The sequence below is a fragment of the Schistocerca gregaria genome, chromosome 1 (genome assembly GCF_023897955.1).
Source record: "Schistocerca gregaria isolate iqSchGreg1 chromosome 1, iqSchGreg1.2, whole genome shotgun sequence".
NCBI lineage: Eukaryota > Metazoa > Arthropoda > Insecta > Orthoptera > Acrididae > Schistocerca > Schistocerca gregaria.
The window spans coordinates 500,361,226-500,380,562 of record NC_064920.1 but is presented as its reverse complement, the minus strand read 5'-3'; the positions used below and the strand labels follow the sequence as shown (position 1 = coordinate 500,380,562).

The 19,337-nt window shown below is 36.2% G+C and overlaps 1 protein-coding gene across 4 annotated transcripts in view; it reads left to right on the top strand.

The window, feature by feature from the left end:
- The window catches only part of LOC126354011 (AP-1 complex subunit sigma-2), a 63,299-nt gene that overhangs the window by 31,615 nt on the left and 12,347 nt on the right, over nt 1-19,337 (top strand). For 2 of the 4 annotated variants that reach the window (XM_050003355.1, XM_050003338.1), the window contains exon 5: nt 8,145-8,539. The exons of the other annotated variants lie outside the window; for them this stretch is intronic. In XM_050003355.1, coding sequence (XP_049859312.1) covers nt 8,145-8,189 — 45 coding nt within the window. In that variant the 3' untranslated portion in view covers nt 8,190-8,539. Of the gene's footprint in view, nt 1-8,144; nt 8,540-19,337 lie in introns of those variants that run through there. 4 annotated transcript variants of the gene reach the window in all.

Below are 19,337 nucleotides of genomic sequence, written 5' to 3'. Positions count from 1 at the left end.
GCACTTAACCAACTAGAAAAGTCTATGTCGTTTGGTTGCTGCTTGCAGAGGTCAAAAGTAGCCTTACACAATGTTTGTAGATTTGTCTTGAATTTGGCTCTACAATGTAAATGAATTTTCATACACTCTGCTCACTTAAGTGCTGATAATTACCACAGTTTTGGCAGTTGTTAAGTTTTAAACTACTTGTCTGCCCAACAGTTTCAGGTGTGACCCTTACCTCTTTTCCAAAATGGCTTCTTCCTCCTCCCCTCTTTTTGCAGTATGAAACACCCTTTCATGCTATTTTTGTAACCCTCCAATGTGTAGTAGTTACCTGAAATTTCAGGGGAAATTTTCTAAAAAGTTTTGTGTGTCCCAGGACCTGTTTTATGTCAGCAAAGATGACGTTTATTAGTTAGTCTTATAGGAAGACAGAAAATTTCCTTATATGACATTTGATACGAGTACACAGCTGTACCTGCTCTTTATTTTAATAACCAGTTTCATCTACTTTTAAGATAGTCAACAGGCTGTATAAGAATTATTTAGATGAAGAGGGAATGGTCCAAGATGACATGTCAAAACTTGCCCGGAAATTTCTTTATACAAGAAGAATGCACCGAAAGAAAGCCTGTCAGAATGTTAGCTGCTGCGGCATACTCCAAGCACTTTTCAAAAAAAATGTTGAAAATTGCCAAATTTTTAGCTTGCTGGGCTACTGGAGAACTATACAACCATACTGGAGCTGTAGCGGACTGTGCATTGGCAACATGGCAGGTGCAGATCCTTCGTTGACAACACATTGCCAAACAGATTACACGACTCACTGTGAGCTTAATTTGTAAAGCGAATATCAGTTTTTCTACTAATCACTGAATTTTGCAACTCATTTCATATCTGGAAGAATTACCAGTTGCATTTGTGATAGGTCCGCCACGATAGCTGAGTGGTCAGTGCGGTGGTCTGTCACACCAAGGGGCCCGGGTTTGATTCCCGGCTGGGTCAGAGATTTCCTCCACTCAGGGACTGGGTGTTCTGTTGTCCTCATAATTTCATCATCATCGGTGGAAGACAACGGGAAACCACCACTGGAATCACTTCCTTAGACGCTCATTTGGTGGACCTCTCTGACATGACAAGACCTGCTGTAAGGCAGAACACAAAGTCTTTTTGTGATAGGATAAGTGTTAGCAATGTAGTTGAAACTGAATTGATATTCATTGTGTTTAATGTTAGGCAGTGTGCAGAAATGGTCCTGCTTCATAATATCTGACTGTGAACTATTCAAATAGAAAAACTATCCAAAAGATTTACTGTACAGGTTGACTACAAACTCCCATTAACCTCTCCCCCCTATAATAACCAACACAAACCCCAAACTTAAATAAATAACACCAACAACAGGAGTATTCTTGAGATATAAACCATGTAGAGCTGCTTGTGAGATGCAGTGCACAGTTACCAATGAAAATTTCTTGTCTGGGCCCTCCAAATCCCAGTTGAGATGAACATTGCTGATTTCAAGACTTCTTACAGTATAGGAAGTCAAAAAATAACAATGTTTACTTCTAGTAAAGGTATAGAGGAGATGCCATTAGTTTGTACCTGATGTGAAGATGAAGCTTCTTGTTACCTCCACTACATCTGTTGCACTGGTGTTGATTAGTCGCATTTCCTGAAAGAACTGCAAGAAAACTGCACTTTATCATTTCGAGATGAAAAAAGACAGAGTTTATTGCGCAATCAGTTAATGGTATTGACACATTCATTTGCAACAATAGCAGTGAGGAGTATGAACGGATCACTGTTCTGGAGCTTTAAATCTGTCACCTCAAAGCACAGTAGGACCAAAAATTAAAAATGAAGACCTATTGTAATGTGAAAACGTAGACAAGAATAAGTTTTAACATTTCATTGAAAACTGAAAACTGTTTTTAAACACTTGCAGAAATTGATTCATTACTTGTATTCGACTCTTCATACGGACATAATGACCCCTCTGTCTTTGAGGAGGACGATGAAAAGAGGGTTGATATAATTCAGATTCCTCCCTGAACAATCAGTGAGACTCTCAATAAAGAATTCATTGACTGTGGTAAGTATTTTTAAGGAAATTGTTGGAAATAATTTCCGATAGTTCCATGTTGCTTGAGGTTTATCAGGAGAACAGAATTTTTAAATTTAAGTCATTTGTTCTTCATTAATAATTTTTTCATAATGCTGGGCCAGTCATAATATATTTCTTTGAAGTCAGTACCGCCATTAGACTGTTGTTTATTTACAGTGTTACATTTACATGTACACAATCATGATTTCGGCTTCAAAGTGCCATTATCAAGTGTTTTAAGTGTTAATGCAGTGTCTAAGATGCCATACTGTCATATTTAAAATACACTATGTGACCAATAGTGTATTTTAAATATGAGAGTATGTCATCTTAGGCACTGTATAACACTTAAAACACTTGATAATGGCACTTTGAAATCGAAATCATGATTGTGTAAGTGTAAATGTAACACTGTAAATAAACAACAATCTAATGGCAGTACTGACTTTAAAGAAATTGTCTTTATTAGTTTGCATCTGCATGTTTTATGAACTGCTTCAAGTGAGCTGAGCAGTGACCAAAACTGTTCCTTACTCAACTTCAGTTCTGTCTAAATAAAACTATTAATTACTGTAGTGTGCCTGAAAGCATTAATTTTTTTTTTCATCAGGTGTGCCTGGTGGAAGGAAAATGTTTGTTTTCGTCATTCAAATGACACTTCACTTTATTTTGTCGACTATGGGGAAAAAACAAGCAGTTGTTTCATTGTTAGTAAAATATGTTATTCAAAAATTATCATGAGAACTATGCTATAGTAATATTTATAAAATGATGTATGTGTAAGTATATCATTTCAACACATTTAAGTGACGATTGATGGAAGTTATCTGTAATGTAACTTCAAACACTCCCTTGATTTATTTTCCTCTGTTAGTCACCTTTGTAAGAATTACATCCGCAACAGTTTGGCTGTTGATAGAAATTGCCTCTGATTAAAAAAAATAACTTTTTTTGTATAGTTTAGGTGTTCAAATTGACATTGACACTCTCGTCATGGCTAATTACGAGCTACGGAAGGAGGGCTTATGCGACAAAAACAAATAAATTTGACAGTTTTAAGAAATACTTGTGGTGTGTGGTAGAAGCTATAATTTTGACACTGCATTTATTTTGTTGTATTCTTTCTGCATAAAAGAATATCAGGGTGGGTTTTGACATGTCAGATTGGACCATTCTTGTATGAGTTTCATACATATAATTTTTTTCTGTAGAATGTTAACCATGCTATGGTATTATGAATATAAAACCTGACAGGATTATGCATATGTTGTATGTTGTACTGATTTATTAATATTAGTAGATCATAGAAGATAGGTATAATTCTGTCAAGTTTGGTATGCTTGTTGCTATATGTGTGACTCAAGGCTAATTCCCTGTATGCTTGTTGCTATATATGTGACTCAAGGCTAATTCCCTGCAGTAGATCTGAAAATCATTCATATAAACATAATTTTCCAGGTTTTACATTTTTAATACTATGGAATGTTTTACATTCTGTGAAAGAAATTTTATCTATAAAACACTCGACTAATTACTTCTTGTATAACCTAATGATCTTAAAACAATACAAAAACATTTCTTAAAATAGATATAGCTGTGCAAACCCACACAGAAGTTACTTAAGTATCTGAAAGCTGTACATCACTGGCTATACAAAATACTAGTTTTTGTGCCATGACTTTCATAGAAATGGTTGCACAGTTAAAAAAAAAATCTACTGATTTGTATGTCAACCTAATGCTTTACTGCTTTGTGCTGTGCAATGCAAGACATTACAATGAGCTATTTATATTTTTGAAGTATGCTAAATTGTAAACTTACTGACACTACATTCATACACACTTGATAACAGTTTGTATAAGGAGCTGTTACTAACCACAGTGGACACGGAACACAAATGTCCACAACCACCAGTGAAACGTGAAAAGTCATAGTGCTTAATTTAAAGAGTTTGTCGTTATCCTTAGCATACACGTGATACACTGTTGATGGAGAACACTTCACAGTAGTGTATTGTGTGTCTCCCATTATATAGTAAATGAACTAGAGATATGCATGATATATACAGGGTGTTACAAAAAGGTACGGCCAAACTTTCAGGAAACATTTCCTCACACACAAAGAAAGAAAATATTTTATGTGGACATGTGTCCGGAAACGCTTACTTTCCAGGTTAGAGCTCATTTTATTACTTCTCTTCAAATCACATTAATCATGGAATGGAAACATACAGCAACAGAACGTACCAGCCTGACGTCACTTCGTTGCAGGAAATGTTCAAAATGTCCTCCGTTAGCGAGGATACATGCATCCACCCTCCGTCGCATGGAATCCCTGATGCGCTCATGCAGGCCTGGAGAATTGCGTATTATATCACAGCTGTCCACAATATGAGCACGAAGAGTCTCTTCATTTGGTAGACAAGAGCTTTCAAATGCCCCCATAAATGAAAGTCAAGAGGGTTGAGGTCAGGAGAGCATGGAGGCCGTAGAATTGGTCCGCCTCTACCAATCCATCGGTCACCGAATCTGTTGTTGAGAAGCATACGAACACTTCGACTGAAATGTGCAGGAGCTCCATCGTGCATGAACCACATGTTGTGCCGTACTTGTAAAGGCACATGTTCTGCAGCACAGGTAGAGTATCCTGTATGAAATCATTATAACATGCTCCATTGAGTGTAGGTGGAAGAACATGTGGCCCAATCAAGACATCGCCAACAATGCCTGCCCGCCGTTCACAGAAAATCTGTGTTAATGACGTGCTTGCACAATTGCGTGCAGATTCTGGTCAGCCCATGCATGTTGATTGTGAAAATTTACAATTTGATCACGTTGGAATGAAGCCTCATCTGTAGAGAGAACATTTGCACTGAAATGAGGGTTGACACATTGTTGGATGAACCATTCGCAGAAGTGTACCCGCGGAGGCCAATCAGCTGCTGATAGTACCTGCACACGCTGTACATGGTACGGAAACAACTGGTTCTCCCGTAGCACTCTCCATACAGTGACGTGGTCAACATTGCCTTGTACAGCATCAACATCTCTGACACTGACATTAGGGTTAAAGTCAACTGCACAAAGAATTGCCTTGTCCATTGCAGGTGTCCTCGTCGTTCTAGGTCTTCCCCAGTCGCGAGTCATAGGCTGGAATGTTCTGTGCTCCCTAAGACACCAATCAGTTGCTTTGAATGTCTTCCTGTCGGGACACCTTCGTTCTGGAAATCTGTCTCGATACAAACGTACTGCGCCAGGGCTATTGCCCCGTGCTAATCCATACATCAAATGGGCATCTGCTAACTCATCATTTGTACATTTGTAAACATTGCGCTGACTGCAAAACCACGTTCGTGATGAACACTAACCTGTTGATGCTACGTACTGATGTGCTTGATGCTAGTACTGTAGAGCAATGAGTCGCATGTCAACACAAGCACCGAGGTCAACATTACCTTCCTTCAATTGGGCCAACTGGCGGTGAATTGAGGAAGTACAGTACATACTGACGAAACTAAAATGAGCTCTAACATGGAAATTAAGCGTTTCCGGATACAAGTCCACATAACATCTTTTCTTTATTTGTGTGTGAGGAATGTTTCCTGAAAGTTTGGCCGTACCTTTTTGTAACACCCTGTGTATGGTTATCTTTTTACAATGTCTGCCACAATATAAGGTGAAAGTTTTATGATGTTACATTAACCAACTTTTGTAGTTAGTGCTAATTTATGACCGTGTTAAAATATGAAAACATATTGTTTTTTCTTCTATAAGTTCTCTACTGATTTTATTGTAGTTGAGAGAGCACACAGACAAATATTGTTAGTAATACTAAGCTGTAAACTTAATAGTGGCATACGGTATTTATATTCTTCTGGCTGATGATTTGCACTCATATGATTTTGATCCTGTACAGTTGAAAATTGTAATTACACCTGTGTACCATAGTGGGCTGACACTCCTTATTCGAAACAGTTGTTTCCGACATGAATAATAGACATTTTATGTAGAATAAACTGTGAAATGATTTTTTGACAACCTCAGTCCACTCCCCACTTCTTCCTCTCTCTTCCATTCTTTTGCACTCTTCCACCTTCTCCTCCCTGTGTGCGTTCTTTCCTTTTATTCTATCCTCAGCCATAAGTTTATGTAGTTTCACAGGAGAATAAGAGAATACTAAGAGCCATCTCTTCAACGTACTCTATATGCACTTCAAAGAATCTGTAAAATATAATTAATTTGATACATCCTAAATTGACTGTGTTTCATTAGATGATCATGTTTTAAATAACTCTGATGTGGGATAATTTGATTTTTTTAGTCTTCTCTGTTGTAGCCTTTTTCTGAATGCACTGAGATAAGGGAAACTGATTAACATAGTTGTTACATACTTTTTAGTGTAATTCAGAATGGATTGTACATTTTCTGGTCTTCCTTTAATTCCTATTTCCTCTTTTCAGCTTTCTGAAAGCATCTTACATCATCTTATTTCCTAAATTAAAATACTGTCAGATATTACATCTGTTTGTCATAAACAGGCTCGTTAGCAAAAAAAAAATTTATTGTTTGGTTATCTGATTTCTTTATTTTTATTTTTGTAGCACATTTTCTCTTTAGGTCAGTTTCACTGATGTAAAGTAGTCCACGTGTCATTAATGCTGGTGAAAGTGCCACCTGATGTTAAGACTTCTCATAGTAAAAATGCATGCACATAATCTTCAGTACTCAAATTGCATATTACTGTAACTGCCTCTTCCGTCTTTGTTGAATGGATTTTTGATCCATAGGGAGTTTGCATACTGGTGAAGTCTACATTTGTACCATATATATAGAGAAAAAATTGAGCAGGGAAGGAATGAGTTACTAAACATGGTTTACAGATAAAATGGAAGCTGCATAGGTCTTTCGCCTAACTTTTTTCCTTGCAGGTACCTGACTGCTGGCAGACATATCTAAAATAAATTTTATACTTGGCTTTCTTGTCTTCCTAAAGTTATTTTAAGTTTGTGTGATTGTTGATACAGTGATGAAACACTATGTTGTTGTTTAGGGACAATATATTCTCATTTCTTTGTAATCCATACGTAAATCATTTTAAATGATTCTGTGTGCTTCTTTCAGTAAACTCTAAGCTGCTGGTATCCAATACTAGTCCCAAGTGACTTTTGTTTTTTAAATTGATGGCTTCATTGCAGGCATTGCCTGCAGGACAATCCAGAAGAAGAATTATCTAGTTTGTAATATCTTCCATCACCCCTCCCCCTTCCATACTTTTGTGGTATCATAAGGTGCATAACTGACAAATGTTTAAAATTTATGATTTAACATTAACAGCTTTAAAGAGAACTGGTGTCTTATAGTTAATCCGCTGCCTTAACACTAACAATTGTTGCATGCTGTACGTAATATAACATTCATTTTTAAAAGTTTTTGTGTTCGGCCTACTACAGTAGTACTCTACAAATTAGATATATAATGTAGTGTTGACAGAAGTATCATTGTGCAAGCCTCTCAGTTGTGTTGTTCGTTTTCTTCTTTGTTACTACGCTAGTCAGTAGAATAAAGCCTGTTGATATATGTCTTGCATATTATTTCTTTGCTTTGTCTTTGAATCTGTGTTAAACTAAAAACTTAATGTAGATCAGTATAACATACGTGAATAAATTTATTGTTTCACTGTAGTAGCTGTAGTCATTCTTTACTATTTACTAACAGAGCTTCTCATACAGTGATGATTTACTCGTATTTTTATTGTTAGGCAGTGTTATGGTATTAAAAACAACATTGTTGTTTTTGTTGGTACTTATTTCCTGCTGCAAGAAATCTCTCCACACACACACACACACACACACACACACACACACACACACACACACACACCAGATTGTGCCAACATTCCTCAGATTTCTCATAGCTAATAAAATATTTCATTTTGTTGACTGTGCATTCTCTTCTATTTAACATGATACATGATTATTGGTTCTGTAGCTCTCAGCTTTAGTTTGCCTGGATGTGGAATTTGGTTTTGCAAAAGTTGATTTTCTGTCATTCTGAAGGATGAAGCAGTGGAAGGGGCTCTGAGGGAGATAGGGCTTCTGTAGTGGCTGGTGCACCCAAAGTACAAACCTTCAGACACATGGACAGCAACAGCTGAGCTGGCTTCTAGTCTTCTGCTGCATGTTGTTCACACCAGAACTGTTATTTTTTAAATATTTTGGAACCTAAGAAGTAAATTTATTGGTGAAGATAGTTGTTCATTGTTTGACTAATGTGAAGCAAATACACATTTCAAATTGTGATTTAAATTTGATACTTGTGTGTGTTACAACAAGAGTTAATATGAGGATAAGAGAAAAATCTCGTATATTGTGTTTCCAGGCTAATATGCAATAATTCTGGTTATAGAGAGTAGATTTTTATAGAGATTTTTACAGAGTTCAGAACTCAGTATGTGCACGAATTTATATTGCTGTATTGTAATCAGCGAAAAAAAAAGCTTCCAGCTATTCCTTAAATTATGTAAGTTAAAAATACGTTATTAAGAATAATTGTACAAATTTTTTGAGAAAAGTCTATCCTCCAACAAACTGAATGGAATAGTAGATTTGTGACTGACATAGTATAAGCACAAGAATCAAGATTAGCAAAACTGTCAGATTTTACCTTCTTGGTACATAGCAATAATACTTAGTGTGTTAATGAACTGCAATACTGAAATTATATTTTTCCATGAAATTAATTTTGTTAGCATTAACATTCTGTGTGAAATAATTCAAATTTGTAATGTGGAAGCTAGAAGCATATTGTGACACATTATTGAATAGTACATAGTGACGTCATTCTTGGTGTTCATGAAAGTTGAAGTATGTCATTGGCACAGCAGGATACAAACGTATTCCAGTTTCCACATGTTGTTTCCAAACCTACTTCATAAACGGAAAGTTCTCTACAAATATAAAAACAAAACTTCAAGGAGCAAAATATTTTCTAAATCTGTTGTCCTGACATCTTTTCAGAAACAAAATGTGGCTAGGAAGAAATAAGTGAAAGCTTAAAAGTATGAGTAAAAGCCAAGGAGTAGTCTCTATTCACTCTGAATGAAAACAGCAGTCAGGAAAGAAAAAGTGAAAACATAGAGCAGTGAGCATCCCTTTCAAACACACACAAATTACAAAAACGACATAGTGTCATTGTTTGGATAAGAAAGCACTTGGAGCACATTTGATGTGACACTAATACCTATGGAAGATAACATTAGTTAATTCTCCGTGATAGATCACTTATGTATCTCCCACACTCTATTTCCTCTCCATTGCAGTGAGTGAAAAAAAAGAATGTTTTTGTACCCCTATCAGTTCAACATATTTGTTACTACACAATGTCTAGTGTGTGTTACAGCTTGGTCTTTGTTGATATCAGTTGGATGTTAAACTCTGATCACCTTAAATCTTTATTTTCATTCATGCCTGAGTAGAAAGTGCCTTTCATTGCTGGCAGATTGAGGCTGTGTAGACAATGAGGGAGAAAAACAAAGATGTAATTGACATTTGAAAATAACCTATTGATAAAATTCTTAGAATATGAGAGCATGATAACGTTATGAAGTTGTACAGAGACTCAATCATTGAATTTCATCTGGTAATATGGTGACATAACCGGGAAATGTTTAAAAAACAACTCCAAAACGTCGAAGTCTGATTTCATATAAATACATATCTACTTCAACATCTGGGACTTAGAGGAAAATGAAGTTATTGTTTCACTAGTCAGTCTGAAGAGAGAAATACTTGAAAGATTATGAAAAAATTTTAAATATCATATTTGTGGAATTCACCAGTAATAGAAATACCCCAAACATTGCTTCTCACTGATCAAGCACCATCTGATATGTTGCTGTTTTTCTACATTGATCTCTTTCTACTGTTTCTATGAATAATTTTTATCGGGTTTTGTGTCATTGTTCTTTTTGTTTCCATCTACGAAGGAAAATTTTTGATTTTGAGAGATCAGAATTGAGCATGCATTTCCTGGTATCATATCAGATGGGTAATGATTTTTAATAAAGGTGAACATCATGACTTATTCATTGAAATGTCTTTTTAAAACTTCCATTTGGACTTAGGTTAAGGTTATGGTCTTGTTTTGGTGTTGTTGCTGTTCGCTTTGATTAGTGGTTGCTGTGCCATTGACAAAAATTTCCGTACTGTAAGAACTTCCTCCACTTATTCCTGTTAGTGGATTGAATGATCTTCCAGCAGTAAAATTTGCTATATGAAAAATTAAATCATGAAGATAATTTAGAAACATTTATATAGAAGCATGTATTGTGTTTCTTCTGAAAGGTACTGGAGGCTTGTTTCATAATTATTTAAGTGAACAAAATGGTGCTTAAGCAGTTTCAAATGTTCTGCAGATCGATGAGAAATGTAAGGAATCTATTCAGAACTACATTTCATTAAATAGCCACTGATACTTCCTTTTCTGCAAGTATTCACCATTTTAATGAAGTGTAATGGGACTGTCACTCCTTTTATCATTATACAGTCTTAAATGACAAGTGGGCAGAGAAGCACTAATTAGGCAAAGGATGGTTGGTTACCACTTTTTCTGTAATATCACTGCCACTTTAACAATCTTCTTTCGTTAAGTTTAAGTGAGCTGTTTTAAGACATCCATATTTGTGATACAGGTTTGTGTCAATCAATCCCCTCTTCACACACACACACACACACACACACACACACACACACACACACACACACACAGAGTGAGAGAGAGAGAGAGAGAGAGAGAGAGAGAGAGGAGGGGGAGATATGAGCTTCCTGTATGAAACAGTTTTCACAGTTTTCCCAACATTCACATTGAAAGCATTGTTGTACAGTTGAAGGATTTGTATAATTCTTGATATTTGTAAGTAAGTGAACAATATTTTTCTTTTCCTGTGAGACTTTCTCAAAGTTCTTCATTAAACCAACCTCCTGCTATTAAATCCATGACAATGTTTGGCTGTTTGAAACAGCTTTCCCAAAATTGAAATTATGAGCATCGTTGTGCATTTGAAATATATACTTCCTATTATTCATTGCTAAGTGAAACAGTATTTTTCTTTGAAGTGAGACTTTTTCAGGATATTGCATGAAGCCAGCCTTCTTCTATTAAATCCATGACAGTGTTTTTTTATTGTAAATGAATGGATAAAATTTATATTTGTTTGCTAGAATCTGGTTGAAGAAATAATTATCTTTTTATGGTTTAGCCTTTAATATTTATTGTATAATGATATGTCAAAAGCATTTATTTTTGTAAACATTTTCTTGTAACTGGAATGTATTTATGCCATTGTTATGTTAAAGTTTTCATTTTGTTGCAAATATTTACAACTGCATATGTTTTCATAACATTTCTAATAAACAGAAATATTATCTGAAACTTAATAATTTTTCCATACTTCTTACTTGGAATAAAATATATCTGTTGATATATTTACCCAAAGACCAAGGATGTATCTGGAATACAATGCAGGTTTTCAAACTGGCCCCACTGGAAATAGGGAGCAGTTCTTGGGACGACAAATGCGATTTTGGGTTGAGCCTTCGCAGATTAGAAAATTTTCTCGTAAATTCATTCACCCCTTTCTTCCTTTTGTAAATAGGTATGAACTGTAGTGCCAAATGCCGAAAGTTGTTAATGAAACATTACAGTAAATAAACAAACATCATCTGGACCACAACTTTTTATTTACAGACAACCCGTTTCAATCTGTGCTGCAGACCATCTTCAAGTATGGTGCCGCTAAGTGCAGTATGTTAGTGTTGATAAATAGCACTTTACAGTGCCAGACCTGAAGATGATCGTCATTGACGATTGAAACTGACTGTTGGTGAATAAAAAGTTGTGATCCAGATGGTGTTTGTTTCACACATTGTTGGCAAACTGCACTTTGCAGTGCCAGACCTAAATATGATGTGCACCAAAAATAGAAACCAGTTATCAGTAAATAAAAAGTTGTGACCCAGAAGTTCTTTGTTTATTTCTTGCAACAAAAGATACATGTTTCCTAAGACATGGTGTCAATTATCAAACATTGCAGTAGTATTTGTGATATGATACAGCCTATTGGAAGTATTCAGATCATAATTACTACATTATTGTCTTCAACTTTAACTGTTAAACTGTAAATCAGTTTTTGAGACACTTTTGTGTGATTCTTATGAATAATCAGCCTCAACATAATCATCACTCCCACCACTGCATGTCCAAATTTTTATTAGGGTGGTAAGTATTTTTCTGATTTCACACAGTGACCTACGTAATATGATGTATGTTACATCTTTTTCATACATGAAATTTGGTTACATAAGAGTTCTAAAATTATCCTTTTTTACATTGCTTGGTAAAACAATTAAGAGGTCAGGGAGGAAACCTTACACTGCTGTTGATATTAACTTATTGGAATTCACCATTATTCGGCCACCAATTTATGATACAGAATTGGAGTATAATTTAAATTAAACTGATTTTGTAATGCTTTATCATTTTCTGAAAGCTAACTTACAGGCATATGTTCATCTGTTGATCATTTTAGTTGAGTTCATAGGAAGGAATTGCATTGTTAAAAATTCAGTTAAAATACAATTAATTAATGTGGCTGTGATGTTTTTATGAAAAGAACATTTTTTAGAATGTTTTTCCCAAATAAAAAATAATAATTAACGTAAAGGATTTTCAAAAGTTTGCTGTGTGATTCGAACATATATTTTGATATTGGTGAAAATGGCACTGTCATGATTATTGATACCAGTTTCATTCATATTGGTCTCCAGGGACATCTTTCTCTTGCACTCTATTTTTAAATCTAAGCAACTTGATGCTGCACGATGATATTTTTTTACTATTGTATGCTGTATCTGAATTCCATCCTAAAACTGTAGTAACCATCGAAATATAAATATGTAACATTTAAGAACTATTACAGAATTTGTGGGAGGTACAAAGATTTGCATGAACAAAAACAGTAATAACAATAATAATTATTATTATCATTTGCAACATTGTGTAAGCCTATAAAGAGGAACTGATACAGTGTTTTGCATGTAAATATAGCTGCTTATTTACTGAAGCAGCTTCTCACTTGGGCTCACAAGGAGACTAAACTATTTAAGACTTTTCTACTGCAAAAAATATCTGAACTGTTCAGTAGAAAGTGAAAACACGATTTCTGTGGCAGTATGCAGCATCACAAATTGTGATCCCAAGATCTTGTGTGAAAGAAAAGTCACTGTATATGTGAAAGCTGTAACAAGCTACTTTGGAGTGTAGATATGACAAATTATTAGTGCTGTTTTAGTACTCATTATCTCAATTAAGTGCTATTACACCTGTGAAATTGTTAGTTTGACTGTTGCACCAGTTTCTACTAAAAATTTGAAATTGCAAGCAGGTGTAATAAATTGCTGGTAGTGAATTTAAGCGCATGGCATGATGTAAAATTAGATAGACAAACATATTTCATGGAGATATTTCAATGAGAAATGTGTTCATAAGGATGACGGGGCCCAAATGGTGTTATAATACGAAGGTTACCTCTGTAGTTCGGAAAAGGTTAGTGCAGTATGTAGCTGTCATTGTCCGTTAGTGCAACATAGATCCAGTGGAAGCAGCTCTGTGATCTATACTAATTTGAAGAAAAAGATAGGAAGAAATTAAAACATTTCTTTAAAATGAATGCGTCTCTTTTTAATGACTCCATTGCATGTGGGACATTCAAACCAGTTAGGTTATTAGGCTGACAACTCCAAGTGGTGTTGTAGTTCATGTGTTATGCTGACCTGTTTTAAAGAATTATGTATGCTATTGGTCCATGCAACTGGCATAGGGCTTGCATATTTTCCTTCACATTTGTGGTAGTTGTGTTCTTACATACTAAGGTTGTGCTACATTCTTATTATGGGTACCATCGGTGTTCTGTCCACAATGCTGTGTGGATCATCAAATACTGTAAGCATTGAATAAATGTTTTTTAGCATTTGTTGAGAAAGCCCATTGTTGTTGTTGATGGTGTCGTCAGTTTGAATGGTTTCATACAGCTTTCCTGCTTGCATATCTTATGCAGTCCTCTTAATCTCTGCATAACTACTGCCTATAATCAAGTGGATTAAATTAACTGATAATTAATTAAATTAAATTAAGTATTTCTTTTGATTAAAAAACAGTCTTGTCCTGTAAAATGACTTCCCTCAAAGTGTTAATCTGAAGCAACAATCAATTACTCGTCTCTGTTTCATTTGCTGTTATGATGGGTGAAATTTTGATATTCTGGCGTTCTTGGCAGCAGCTTTCTGAAGCAAATTGCTGAGGGAAGAAAAATGTTGGAAGCTGTTCATTTGTGTAGATCTCCACACGTATAAAATTATAAATTGACATATTGCATGTGACACCAAACGCATTTGAAGCCATCCTGGTCACCCATGCCTCAGAGGATTGGTATGAGTCGCAGATGTGCATACTTGTTAGGTTTTGTCCCAAATATGTTCAACATAAATGATATCAGGTGATCTGGAGACCACACAAGTACTCGGATGTACATGGACCATTTCTCAAACCATTCTGACACAATTCCAAAACAACAAGGTAGGACACTGTTGTGATGAAAGTACAAGTCATTTGTGGGTGAACAAGTGGTTACTTGTGTATTATTCATCAGTGAGTGAATGACAGTGGCAGACTGACAGGACCATTGGTGTGTACCAATGTGTAGTGCTGCTGCTTAGTCCAAGGCACATTTTTACATGCTTTGATTGTCTGTGATCACATCATCATTGAAAAGATATTAAATCTTAATCATCTTTCTTCCTTCATGCTTTGATCACCTTGTGAAGTCTCTGTTGATCCATTAGGGGTTACCAGAGGTTTAGAAGTCATTACATCCCGGAATGTATGGTCCTAGTATGCCAGTATTGATTATTTTTAAGAGGTGCCTGAAGATGGCATAATGAATTGCTGAAAGTGGTAGGGAAAATAAAATGAAATAAAATAAAATCTCAATTGCACAGCTGTTTGGTGAATTTCATTGTTAAACACCTTGTGAAGTATTCTCACCTCTCTCCTAACCTATGGTCGGTAATGTGTTATGAACAGAAATTCACTTATGGGTGATGGCTCTTGTACCTCATAGCATCTGGATCGTCTGGCAGTTCATTTGTTGTTGGGGTTGGTGGTGGTAGTGGTTGTGCTGATGGTGGTGGTAGTGCTGGTGCCGTACTCTGGCATTAAATGGACAAGTAATTTGCTGGAATTTGATCAGTCGGTCTGGTATTTTAATCCACAGTAATCATTAGTGACCCATCAATGTGTTTCCAGTGGCAGCTGAATCAGCAAACTGCATTTTTTTGTGAAATTGATTTATTTGCGGTACACCAGTGACACAGTAGCATATGAAAATTTCAGTGGTTGCAAGAACTCGGAAATGGAATGTTCCTTCAGGCACATATAATCTAGCCAGGATCAAATACGCTGATATAAGATGTGTTGCCTATCCTGCACTTGATTGTAAGACTGACTGTCGGTACAAGGTCTGAAGGTGACACACCAAACTACTTTGTTCATACTTGCAACATGAGTATTCTCTTTCCAACCCAGCAGTTACATTGATTAAATTGCCCTGAGATTGCCTTGGGATGACCTCATTTTGTATTTTGGCATATATACATGTTTATCACCTCATTTTAGAAAGAGTTCTCCAGTATTTGTTGGAAAGTGGGAAGCAGCAAAAGCCAGAATGTAATCTTCATTGTATAAAAACATGTGGTGTCTTGTTAGGAATAGAGTTAAGCATCATGTTAGTCGAGATACTGCACTAATATTCAAGGAGCAGGATTTATATCTGTGCCACTTTATTCTGGCTTAGGATTTTTACAATGTCTTCAAATCATTTCAGTTGAATGCATATTACTTATTTATTTATTGTTTTTGAATCACCAATCTTCTGACTGGATTGATGCGGCACACCACGAATACCTCTCCTGTGCCAATATTTTCATCTCAGGGTAGCCCATGCAACCTCATTATTTGTTTGATGTCTTCCTCTACAGTTTTTACCCCCTAATACCATGGAATTTATTCCTTGGTGTTCAACAGATGGATTAGCATCCTGTCTCTTCTTCCTGTCAGTGTTCCCAATTTATTCCTTTACATGGCAATTCTGCGGAGATCCTCCTCACTCCTTACCTTATCAATCCACCTAATTTTGAACATTCTTCTGTAGCATCATATCGCAAATGTGTCAATTCTCTTCTCTTCTGTTCTGGTTTTCCCTTGGTCCATGTTTCATTACCATACAATGCTATCCTCCAAATCGACATTCTCAGACATTTCTTCCTCAAATTATGGCTTATGTTTCATGCCAGTAAACTTATCTTGACCAGGAATCCCCTTTTTACTGGCACTAGTCTGCTTTTTTGTCCTCATTACTCTATCCGTCATGGATTACTATGCTGCCTAGATAACATAATTCCTTAATTTTGTGTACCTCATGATCACCAATACTGATTGAAGTTTCTTGCTGTTCTCATTTCTGCTGCTTCCCATTACTTTGGTCTTTCTTTGATTTACTTTCAGTCCATATTGTGAACTTAGATTGTTCATTCAATTCAACAGATCCTGTAATTATTCTCACTTCACTGAGGTAGCAGTGTTAGTGAATCTTACCATTGATAACCTTTCACCCTGAATTTAAAGTCCACTCTTGAACCTTTCTGTTATTTCTGTCATTGCTTCCTCAATATACAGATTGAACAGCAGGGGTGAAGGACTAAACCCCTGTCTATTACGTACTTTTCAATCCTAGCACTGTGTTCATGGTCTTCCACTCATATTTTCCCTCTTGGTTCCTGTACATACTGTACGCCACTCATGTTTCCCTATGGACTACCCCTAATTGTCATACACTTCTTCCAGGTCGACAAATCATATGAAAGTGTCTTTATTTTTCTTCAGTCTTGCTTCCATTATGAACTCTGGCATCAGAAATGCCTCTCTGGTGCCTTTACCTTTCCTAAAGCCAAACTAATTGTCATCTAACAGGTCCTCAATTTCCTATTCCATTCTTCTGTATATTGTTCTTATCAGTAACTTGGATGCATGAACTGTTAAGCTGATTGTGCAGTAATTCTCGGACTTGTTGGCTTTCACAATCTTCAAAATTGTGGGGATAATGTTTTCCCAAAAGTCTGCTCATATATCATTAGTCTCATACGTTCTACACACCAATGTGAATAGTCATTCTGTAGCCACTTACCCCAGTGATTGTAAAAATTCTGATCTAGCCCTTTTACCCTATATGATCTTATGTCCTCCAAAGCCGTTTTAAATTCTGATTCTGATGCGGTGTCCCCTGTCTCTTCCCTGTTGGTTTCTGTCCTGTCCCTTCTTCTATCTTGTCATCAGACAAGTGCTCTCCCTCTCAGAGGCCTTCAGTGTATTCTTTCCAGTTTTCCACTCTCTCCTCTGCATTTTACAGTGCAATTCTCATTGCACTCTTAGTACTAACACTCTTGCTTTTAATTTCACTGAAGATAGTTTGACTTTTTTGTATACTGAGTCAGTCCTTCTGACAGTCATTTCTTTGTTAGTTTCTTCACATTTACCAACTTTGATTTCATGAGGAACTGTTGTGCACAGCAACCATAGACTATATGGAAGGAGAAGCACACAGCAATCAGTCACAGTCCCATTAGTTTTTATTTTTCTTGCATATCTAAATTTCGGCTATTTAGGTACGCAAGAGTAATAAAAACTAATGGGATTGTGACCGATTGCTGTGTGCCTCTTATTCCTTTTTTACATTTTTAATGTACTCATCTCAACTGCACATCTTATTTATATAATCTTATTTATATAATTCTTATTTATATAATTCCTGATTGACTTTTATTTCTATTTTCTCCAATTTCCCTTAACATTTTTGTACTTCCTTCTTTTGGCGATCAATGGGAGTTTTTCTTCTGTTATCCATGGTTTCCTTGCAATTAGCTTCCTTGTACCTATGTTTTTCTTTCCAACTTCCATGAATACCATTTTTTAGAGACATCCATTCCACTTCAACTGAACTGCCTACTGAACTACTCATTATCACAGCATGTATAGCCTCAGGTAACTTCAACCATATTTCTTCATTCCTTAACATTTCTGTATCCCACTTCTTTGCATCCTGGTTCTTCCTGACTAATCTCTTAAAATTCAGCCTGCTCTTCATCATTACTAAATTGTAATCTGAGTCTATATCTGCTCCTGAGTATGTCCTACAGTCTTAATATATGAGTTTGGAATCTCTGCGTGGCCATTCTGTTATCTAACTGAAGTCTTTCGGTTCTCCCGGCCATGTGGAAGTATAGCTCTTCCGCTTGTGTTTCTTGAACAGAATATTTGCTAATACTTGTTGAAAATTATTGCAGAACTCAGTCTTTCATCTCTCTCAAACCTACTACCAAGGCCATACACTCCCATAACCCCTTCTTCTGCTTCCTCCCCGAAAACTGCATTTCAATCCTCCATAACTGTTACATTTTCATCTCCCTTTATGTACCGAATTACCCATTCAGTATCCTTGATTACTTTCTCTATATCTTCTGCTGCCCACGATGTCGGCATGTATACCTGAATTGTCTTTGTCAGAGTTGGTTTGCTATCAGCTCTGATGAGAACAACACTATCACTGAACTGTTCGCAATAACTTGTTCTTGCCCTCCTTCCCTATTCATAACAAATCATACTCCCGTTATATCATTTTCTGCTGCTAGTAATAGAACCCTATATTCACCTGACCAGAAATCCTCGTCTTCTTTCCATTTCACTTCACATATCTAGATTGAGCCTTAACATTTCCCTTTTGAGATTTTATAGCTGCCCTACCAATTCAAACTCCTGACATTCCAGGCTGCAACTTGTAGAGCTATTCAATCTTGTTCTCATGGTCACCTCCCCATTGGCAGTCCCCTCCTAGAAATCTGAATGTGGGACTAGTCTGGAATCTTTTGGCAGTGGAGAGATCATCCTGACACTTTTTTTCAATTACGGGTCACATCTACTGTGGATACACATTATGTGTCTTTAATGTATTGGTCTCCATTGTTTTCTGCAATCCCATGCCATTTATCATTGCTGATTTTTCTGCCTTTTGGGAGAACTTTCCCGCCCTAGTGGCAAGAGAGTGCGCTAAACCTCAGTCGGTTAATCTGCCGTCTTTGACAAGC